General features: G+C 55.8%; 2 protein-coding genes across 2 annotated transcripts; one reads left to right on the top strand and one right to left on the bottom strand.

Moving 5' to 3' along the window:
- Window positions 1-463: 463 nt before the first annotated feature.
- On the bottom strand, window positions 464-3,102 carry BXZ73DRAFT_88456 (uncharacterized protein; the record flags this gene model as incomplete). The annotated part of the gene is made up of 10 exons (XM_048024953.1): window positions 464-832; window positions 861-1,793; window positions 1,815-1,871; window positions 1,905-1,930; window positions 1,961-1,996; window positions 2,018-2,116; window positions 2,138-2,388; window positions 2,439-2,548; window positions 2,602-2,728; window positions 2,783-3,102. The coding sequence occupies 10 exons, from the start codon at window positions 3,100-3,102 to the stop codon at window positions 464-466; spliced, it is 2,328 nt and encodes a 775-aa protein (XP_047881035.1).
- Window positions 3,103-6,648: 3,546 nt separating this feature from the next.
- BXZ73DRAFT_88457 (uncharacterized protein) lies at window positions 6,649-9,363 on the top strand (the record flags this gene model as incomplete). Its single annotated transcript, XM_048024954.1, has 12 exons — window positions 6,649-7,045; window positions 7,145-7,192; window positions 7,244-7,362; window positions 7,398-7,421; window positions 7,529-8,188; window positions 8,242-8,311; window positions 8,347-8,468; window positions 8,522-8,668; window positions 8,718-8,838; window positions 8,960-9,062; window positions 9,112-9,145; window positions 9,169-9,363. 12 exons carry the CDS (start codon window positions 6,649-6,651, stop codon window positions 9,361-9,363), a joined length of 2,040 nt encoding a protein of 679 aa, XP_047881036.1.
- Between the last annotated feature and the right edge of the window lie 621 nt (window positions 9,364-9,984).

The raw sequence follows: 9,984 nt of genomic DNA on the forward strand, positions 1-9,984 counted from the left end.
GATGACCGCCCTCATTCATGCCAGTAACGAATGCGGCGTCCGGTCAAGTCAAGTCCGTGCAATTACTCGTTATATGCGCGCGGCGCGTATGTGTGGCGGGATCTGCTCAGAACCTAGTCTCATCAGTTCAACGGATGTGGACGGGCACTTGTGATTCCGACGCCAAGTCCCTGCTCGATTTCGAACGCCCTCCATCTCATTCGTGACGTGGGGTGTACGTTGGCCACAAGTGTTTGTGCGCTCTCCTTTGCTCACTAGAGACCATGGCATGGAAGAATACACTTCGGGACGTGCAATGGGCATGGGCATGCATTGAGCAGTAACTAATCTAAGTGATGCAAAGCGTGGATGACTGTCAGAGTTGCGAGTAACGGTTAACTTATGGCTACAAAACTGCAAAGCGAAGCGTCAGCGCTTCAAATTAGAGCTGAGGGTGAACGAGACGCACCAAAGTCCAGGCATGCTAAGACGCCTCGATCACCTTTCGCGTTTCCACGGCCTTCCGTTTGAACTCTTCGATCCGCCTCTCCCCGTCAGTCTTCAGCTGAACGTACTGGCGTTCCATTTCATGCCGGATGTACTGCTCAATGGTCATGTTGGCCTCTTCTTCCGTCAGATGAGAGAGCTCCTCCGCGGGGAACTCGGCAAGGAAAGGGTGGTAAGGAGCCTTGGCGGAAGCCGTAGAGGCCATCGTTTCGCGAGCGTCCATAAAAACGTCGTCTTCATCGTCGTCCGGGCGGACTGGTGAGGGATGCGCGGAGCGATGGACGGCGGAGACGGGCGTGCCGGGCGCGGCGCTGGCTCCCGAATCGCGTGCATTGCTGTGTCTTGTCTGGGCGCGGTGGGCTGGGAGCGGCGACGTCCTCCATAGGCTCGTCTTCCTGCTCTGGAGGAGGTATCTTCGGCACGGAGATTGTCGTCTTCTCCGCAGGCTTATGAGTCACCTTGTCAGTCTTGCCGGTCGCTGTTTCAGGTGCCTTGCCTTTAGAGCGACTTTTGGGGCGCACTTCGTTCTCGCTAGCGTCTTCACCCTCTGTCTCGATTTCAACCACCTGGAGCGAATTCTTGCTGACCTTGCTCGGAGGACGCGAGGTCGAAGCCCTGGAGGATTCCCCGTTCGCGGCCGACGGAGGCCGTTTCGCTGCGGTACTCTTCTCAACGACCCCACCTGACGTGGGCCGAGCCGAAGCCTTCGCTTTCGACTTGGGTAGGGGAGCGGGGGGTCTTGAGTTGTCGTCCACGTCCATTTGATCTGGCTCTGGCGCGGGCTCAGCGGTCGCGTAACCTGCATCCTCGGACAGAGACGACTTCCGTTCCGCGGAGGGTTGCCGTTGCTGAGATGTGGTACTTTGGGCGCCCTGAGGTCGCTGACGTGGCCGCTCCTCCCTCACTTCTTCATCGGATCCCTCAACCGGTTTGGCTTTGGTGCGAGGCAGAGCTTTCCCCTTGAGCTTCCGTGGAGGTGCAGACACCACGTCGTCATCGCTGGGTGCCGTGTTTGCGGGCTGCTTGCCATTCTTCTTCGAGGTGGCTGCGGGAGGAGGCGCTATTTCTTCTATTTCGTCTGGCTTCGGCTTTGCCTTAGCTTTCGACGTAGACTTGGTTCGTGTATGCGAGCTCTTGGGTGCAGGGGCAGCGATGCTTTCAACCTCCGGATCTTGAACGACTTTCGAACGGCTTCTGCTGCGGGACTTCTTTGCAGGAGGAGGAACTGGCTCGACATCGCTGTCCTCGACGACGTCAACCTCTTCCTCCTGCATCTGTGCCTTCTTCATCCGAGCCTTGCTGGCAGGCTTTGTCGCAGCGGGTTTCACAGGCTTTCCCCGCTTCTTCTTCTCCTGCGGCTCGGCTTCAAGCCCGTCCACCTCCATCTCCACATCTTCGTCCACGCGGGGTTTCACTACTTCCTCGTCGGCCTCTTCCGCAATCGCTGAGACACGACTCCTCGATTTTGATCGACCACCGGTTTTCCTCTTGCCTTTGCTCGACCGCTTGCCTGCATCACTTTCACTTGCACCGGCGTCGTCATCTTCGACCTCGGAGCTGACAGTCCGGCTCGCTGGAGTTTTTGTCGTACCTCTCGTCGATCGACGTGACGCGGGGGTCTTGACCGGTGCTGAAGAAGCCCGTGCGGAACTTCCTCTTGCGCGAGAACTTGACGTCTTAGGAGGCGGAGAGAGCTCTGATGATATAAGCTCGTCCTCGGAGAGTTCTTCTGGTGGCGGGGGTGGAGGAGCGTTGCGAAGATTTTGTGACACGGAGCGAGATAACGGTTTTGGGGCCGTCTTGGATGCTGGCCTCTTCGCTGTGGACTGACCGAGAAGGGACTCCTCCGTCGCTGCCTTGAGGAACGAGCATTTCTTGAGCTTCCGCTTCACGTGTTCCTCGCTGTGGCCATATGAGCCGATGTGGAGATTTCATATATATATTGCACGTACTATGGATCATCATCCTCATCCCAGCCACCCAACGATAGGTTGCAGTACAAGCAGATGGCGGTATCGTCACCCGGACTGTCAGAGCTGCATACAAAGCCCGCTTTCGCTAACTGCAGACGGTATGAACATCGACGCTTAATAATGGGGTGCAGGAGGAACTTACGGCCTTAGAATTGGCCCCGTGGCCCTTGACGGCGTCGTGCGGCCACTTGGACTTGGAGAATGTCTCCAAACGCGCCTTTTCCATGGTCTTACTGGCTGGGTGACGCGCCGGATCCGTAAATCTGTAGCTAGAGACAGTGTTTGCACCACAGATGATCATAAGAAGAGAATGACATGCGTACCTCTTCTCGCCCATCGCACTCTGACACCGTACTACTGCCCAGGCGCAGGTCTCCTGGCACTTCTCGTAGTGTATTGCGAACGGATCATCCTCAGGCTCCCATCCGTCTATTGATTTGTTGCACATATAGCATGTTGCGCAGTCAGGGGAGTCTGAGCCGGGGTTGTAATAGAAGCCGGCTTCCGCGAGGCTGTCTGGGGTGGCTTTGAATGATGAGGGGTGAGGCCACTTCAACGATTGCTTGCTGGAGGACGCTTTGGGGCGCTTCTGCTTCGACGGGGAGAAGGATTCGATCCGGCTTGTGAGATACTGATAGTCCATAGCTGCACGAAGCGGAGAGGATGGGTGGCCGTCGCGACGGAGACTCGAGTGGACAAGCTGTCGACGAGCGTCTGTTCTCGAGCCGCGTTCCGTGACCCGAGGTTTGTGACGCAATGTGACGGACGCGACAAGAGTGGCGGCGCAACCTCCCATGGCCAGGTCCGGTGGTCGTTGGAATACGTTTGCAATTACGACCACCAAACGCGAGCGTCGAGTACTTAAACTCGACTCGTCCTACTCTCCCGCTGTCTCTCACTCTTTTGTTTTGTCGCGCGACCATGCAGCGCACCTACAGTCGCAAGCGGAACCAAGTCCGGACCTCTGCTCCGCGGACACTAGCCCGGAGGAATCGGCATCCCCAACGCCCTCCACCTCCCGCTCTCGAAAACGTCAGAAGATTGAGGTGGAAGTCACTGTCCCCGCAATCCACTGTCCGAGGGCTCCCAGCGGCGTGCAGGTGCGTTCCATTCACTGTCTAGGGCAACTCTGTGGTAATCCAGCCCGTCCAATCAGGTCCATCTGCTGCGTCTTCATCTATACCCTCGACGCGCACACCTTCCCCACCGTCAGCCGCGGACCGCGCTGTTCCCCCTCCCCCTTCGCGCCGTTCTTTGAAGCCCGCTTCAACGTCAACGGCGGTCCACAATGGCGAGCCTCCATCCCCTCGCCGACCCGTCAAGGATCTCTCGGGCATATTCTCATTCACCGAATCTTCTGCACGCCGATCACGGACACTCTCCGGCAAGTCCGACAATGGCATCGCGCGTCGCATGCTCAGCCGTACTCAGACGGAGGTGAATGTCACCTCTGTGGACGCCAGCGACTTCGCAAGTGCCGGTTCTTCCTCCATCCCCACAACCCCGAAGAAGCTTCGTACCACCTTGTCGGATAGTGTGGTACCATCCCTCTCTCCCCGAGATCCTCAGACACCATCAAAGTCAAAGTCACTCAACGATGCCTCTTCGCCACCTGTACGACCTTCCATCGCGAATACCACGGTGCGAACATATGCGGGCAAGTCACGTTCATTCCTGGTCGCTCTTCCGCCATCACAAGCCGCCAGTATGGGCATGGATGCCACGCTTCTGGACGATCCCAGTTCAATGCTGGTAGATGGTCCGGACGATGACCTCGAAATACGCGAATCGTATGCCGAGCTCAGGAAACGGTGGGGTGTAGACGATTCGGAGGATGACCCAAGACCCGTCATAACTTCTCCACCCCCTTCCCCCAAACGTAAAGGCAAAAGCAAGAGTCAACTTCAACTGATCCCCCACCTCGGCTGCCCTACGGGATGACTAATGACCTGAAAAGTATCACGATTTGCGCAGCAAAGGGAAACCAGGAGATTCCTCGATGAAGTCGGCTACCTGTTCGAAGGGCTGGATAAGGACGGAGCAATCGGTGTACGCAGAAGCAGGTGCGTCAGCAACCGTCACTCGTAGTGGATGTTATCCTAACTCTCCTTGATAGTGCGATGGAAGTTGTTACCAAGCTCTGCGACGTGGCATTCGCCCGCAGGGCAAAAGCTGCCGATTTCCTTGGCCGCGCATGGGAGGTTCTTCGTGATGCTGGTGCAGGTACTGGGGACAGGGTAAGTCTGCATCTTTATCTGACACGCGAAGGGTCGTAACGGTCCCTTAGGTTCTTGACAGCATACTTGCCTTCTATGCTGCACTTGTCGCACGGACCCAACGGATTTGCTAGATCTAACTGGGAAGTCCGATTTTGCGGAAACTCTTCATCGCATGCTGGCCGCAATGGATCATTCAAGCGATCCGCTGTGGCTGGTATCAACGGAGGCGGGCATTGGTGTCATGAAAGGTGTCGGGATCGGCAAGGTTGAGATTACTCTTGTAAGCCTCCTCATCGTCGTCTGCGCTCTCGCTTCACTGAGAAACAGTTAAACAGCCTCCAAGGGCTGGTACGCAACAGGTCCGGGTTATTTGAAGATCACGACATCGTAGGCCCGCCTTCTCACCTTGGAAGCAGCCGTCATTCATATCGATTACTAGATATCCAATCGACTCCTCATTTCGAAAGCTTTAGTTGGCGTCAATCCATCGGCTCACAACTTATTGAATTTGTCTTCCCTCTTGACAATGCTCATGGCAGAGATGGATCTTATACCTGCCAGAGTGGCAGCGTATCAAGCAGGGCTAGCACTCTTTCCCCCACCCGGACCTACATCATATCTGGAAACGCCGTCACTTCTCCATCTCGACAACTGTCTACGACTCCTGGACTCCTGTCTCCTAGGGTCTTGGTCGATTTCTGCTGAAGATACCCAGGTGCAAGCCAAACAAGTTGCTTCATTGAGGGAAGGAAGGTTCACCCAAGCGTTGATTCAATTGCTTGCAAGCTGCGACATCGTCCTGCAGGATCGTGATCTTGAGGATATGCGTCCTCTAGGTATGTGATGGGATTTAAGAGCGAGATATACTGATTGACAGTTCATCCAGCCACCAAGTGTTTGGAGTCTGCGCTCCGCGTTCTCGTCAATCTCACCCACGATGACTTCCTTGGACACAGACTCTCGCCGAAAGCGATGCGACTGTGTATAACATTATGCAACTAGTGGTCATCTCCCAGAGGGAACGTCGCTTATTCCCGAAGGAGACCGATACCGACGAGATTGGCTTGCAAGACCCAGAGGCTGCTGCGCATGCTCTAGACCGTCTCTGTCTGGCCCTCGGCGTTCTCACCAATCTCGTACAATCGACCACGGAGGCGAAGCATGTCATCCGAAACACATGTGCGTACCCTGTATCTAGACTGAACGTCGGCTGTTCGACTGAAAGCTATCCAGTCTGTCGTTCACTTGTCCTGGACAACGCCGCTGCCTCAACGCATGCACATGCACCTCCCGAATCAGCGCGGTTGCGTGTTTGGCTCAAGTCTACTGCCAGTATATCCACTCTCCAAGCGAGCTCGACTCGTGGTCCGCGGTCACATGGCAGTTCTATTTGGCCTTCTCATGCAAGGCGTAACGGACAACCAAAGCATCGTGATCGATACTCTTCCTGGTTCTCACCCCAGAGAAAAAGTGGACATGCTTCTCCGTCATGCGAACGATTTCACTGGTTTCTACGTTGCTCTTACTCGGAAGATTGCTCAAGCCGGCAGGGAGGAGGAAGACTCCGGGGAAGACTCCGGAAGTGGGTTAGGGTCTGACTCTACGCGCTTGCTCAAGGATACCCAGGGGAGGTCGTTGCGAAAAGAGTGGTCGCCTTCCTGGGGCAGCTCAAAAATACCGTCAGCTAGTACCTACTCATATAATGCTTTAATCGTACTCTGTAGTCCCTCCTAATGCTTTGTTTGTAAGTTTGTTTGGGTAGCTACTATTGCATAGCGACACTCATTGAGTACCGCGTGTCTCACGTAATTCAAGTCATGTGATCGCGACGCGACGCGGTTCAGTTCCCACGATGGCGCCTCGCGGAATCAAACTCCCCCTTCACGTTTCCGTCACAGGCACTGTCTCGTCCCTGCTCCCTCCCGTCTCCCTCTTCCTAGGCAACCACGACCACCACGACCTCAAGCACGATGACCAAGGCCTCTCTTATACCCGCCTCTGCGCCCACATCCCCGGTCGTCCACCGTAACAAGCAAAATCATCCCCCGACGACCCCTCAACGCCCTCTCCATCACTCCATAAGCGCACGGCATTATGCCTCTCCATTCACCCCCGCGACCCCCGTCTCGAACCCTTACACGCCTCTCGGCCTTCGCTCTTTCTCTTCTAACGGCTCCAGTATCGCGACACCTGCATCCGCTGCTGCCGCAAGACGGCGCAACTTGAGCCTGTCCCTATCTCCCCCTGATTTGCAAGTAAACGCACACCCTGCCAACCGCAGCTTGGCCGATATCGCTCAGAACTGGAGGACGCGAGCGAATGAAAATGGTATCAAGGTTAGCCCTGGAGATGAGTCCAAGTTTCAACGTGAGTATATGCGCAATTTAAACCGCTTGTTGTCGGGCTCCCGTGGCGACCAACTTATCCCTACCGTTGTTCATGGCGCTGATGCTATAAAACTTCCAGTCGATGATTGTAGCATGTCCGAACTCAGCCAAGCTTCAATAGATGAATGTATGCGCTACTCAGTGTTTGTCCCGCCCAGATATCTGACGACATTCGCAGCTCTTCTCCCAGCCCCCTTCCTCTCGAGCCAACGTCGCGCCCGCGCTATGTCTCACGCCCAGGCGCCGCTCCTCCCTGTTGTGGACAATATCCAACTCGGCGGCACCCCCAACCGTTCGGTGCCGATTGGTATCTCAACACCCCTCCTCCCCAGCCTGGGTATCGACTTCGGGGAAGCGTCACCGACCTGCGCATACCCGCCGGCGCCCTACATTCGAGCAGGTGAGTACCACTGTAGATTTTCCCTCTGCATTGTACCTATATGCGCCCGTTTTGCGCCCCCAGACGTCGGAGTTGTACAACATAGACGAAGACGACTACGCGCCCTATCCCAACGCCTTCTCTCCGCCCGCGCATTCCCAAACACTCCCTCTTTCCTTGAACGACCCTTTCAACACTTCCAACATCTCGCTGTCAGCCCTTCGACATCTCCGAGCCCGTTCAATTCTACGAGACACCGCATACATCCCGCCGCCTTCCCAGCAATACCCCGCGCCTTCAGCGTCCAAGTGTTCAGTGTGTGGGCTCATCAAAGGCTCCATCGCTGTTCTTAAGCCTTGCGCTCATCCACTGTGCTCGACCTGCCTCACGAGTGCACTCAACATCGTCGGTGAGAAGGACATGGAGTGCGCGATGTGCCATGCCAAAGTGGACGACTTCACCCTGTGCAAGAACAGCCCCGAGTCCAGGCTACCTGCTCCTTCTGAAATGAAGCTCCAGCGTATCATCGAAGAATGCAACGAATATGAGGAGTTCGACAGCGGCATCGGTCTTCTGCCCAGCGCCTTCAGTGGGACCAACGTCGGCGACATGGGCCTCTTCGAGGACGACGAGTTTTTTATGGACCGTGCGCAGGGCACTTCGACTCCTGTTGCGATGTCTCGGGCATTCCAGGAGAGCAAGATATCAGAGCGTGTTGTCTTGCGTATCGACAATGTCCCTTGGGTGCGTTCATACTTGTCCCTTTCATGGTTGTTTAACCTAACCCGGTGATCAAGGACATCACACCTCCTGCTATTGCAGCATGGCTCAAGCATCCGGTGGAGCGTGTCCATGTTCTATTGGACCGTAAGGGCAAAACCTTGAGCCACGCCTTCGCCGAGATGTCGACGAAGAAGCTGCGAAGGCGGCCCTGCGTACGTCTCAGAACTCGGTTCTAGGTAAGGGCAAGCGTGCTCGTGGCGTTACCGTCACTCGGAGCAGCCAGGAGGAGCTCATGCGGGCTGTACGTCTTCGATTTCACTGAGGTGTCTGGCTGGATCTCATCATCGGTTATAGTTATTCCCCTCGTGGCAAGGCAACTTTGACGGCTCTAGGCCTTCACTTGCCGGCCTCAGCAACGAGCATGTTATCTCTACCCTTCAACGTGGCCTTGTCTCTGAGACTGAGCTCAACTCTCTTCTTCACCTCATCAAGGCTCCAGACGTGAGTACCGCCCATAACACACCGTTCTCGCTCTGATGGTTGCGCACAGAGCCACTTCCTCAAAGTTCCGTCTCTGCCATTCTACTCCTTGATCAGCATTCTGTCCAAGTTCCCCGCCGATGACGATAGCCGAGTCTTCTGGTCCGGCAACATGCGAGATTCCCTTTATGGTAAGTCTCTCGTATTGTACAATGACATCATACCATGAAGGCTCATGCTCGTCTCTAGAAATCACAAATGGTAAGCCGCATTGCGTCTGGGTACACTGTTCCTTAATTACTCTTCACCCAGCGGCCGTTCACATTTTGGTTGCCCGCATTGAGGAGAACCCGCTTTCGGACTGGGGTGTTCTGCTCAAGGATATCGTTCGTGCGGCTCTCAGCTGCCGAGGTGAGTGATGATGTCATCCACCTGACTCATTTGACTGAGCGCCGTCGTTCTAGCTTTTACTCGGAGCAGATGAACAAGCTCACGGACGTCCTCGAGCCACTGTTCCTCAGGCTACCTCTTCCCCTCCCCAGTCTCCGAAGTCTCGCGGCTCTGCCTCCAGCAGCAGGGCGTCGATGCGCAGTGGAAGGGCAAGCCAGTCCCCAGCGGGTCTGCCACCGCATGCGTACGGACATCTGGCAAAAGAATTTGGGGTTGATCCCCTCGTCGTCGAAGCGCTTGCGCAGCGGCTCTCCTCCATTCACTGATCACCCGGTCACACTTTCGTCCATGCTGTCCTCTGTTGTCCACGCACCATGCACTCCTGGCTATCTTCTGTTTGTCGTTCCGGATGGACCGTAGTTCTTTAAAATTAAGCATAAGTTCTCATCACGACTCTCCCGACTGGTCGTTGGATCCGGAACCGTTTGTACGAAGCTCTCCTCCTTCGCTCTGTCGCTATGTTGATCGTAACGCGCCTTAGACCTCCGTATCCCATGTTCGTACCGTACATCGTCGCTTGTGTTTTGCTCTCGGCTTTCGCGCTGTTGTCCGTCCCCTCCCCTCGCATGGTTCCGCCGTCCCCAGCTTCGTGGCCTCGTATGTGTATGAATCCCCGGGCCCTCCCCTTCCCGTTATCGCTGTATTACCTGCAATGAACGTCTTGTGGACCTTGTACTAGGCGCGTGCGATGTGGGCTGCGCACCACGAGGACTGGTGCCGAAGTGCCTCGAGGTGAACTCGCCCTGCTTACTTGGGTTCATCGTACCATTGCCCTAATTCGATGTTTCACATAGGTCAGAAGGACCCATGCCGACAGCTTACGGAAACGTTCTGCTGCCCTGCAGCGGCGGCAAGCGCCAGTGCGTACTTCTCAGACAAGGACGCAC

This window comes from Epithele typhae (genome assembly GCF_022376455.1).
Source record: "Epithele typhae strain CBS 203.58 chromosome Unknown BXZ73scaffold_7, whole genome shotgun sequence".
NCBI lineage: Eukaryota > Fungi > Basidiomycota > Agaricomycetes > Polyporales > Epitheliaceae > Epithele > Epithele typhae.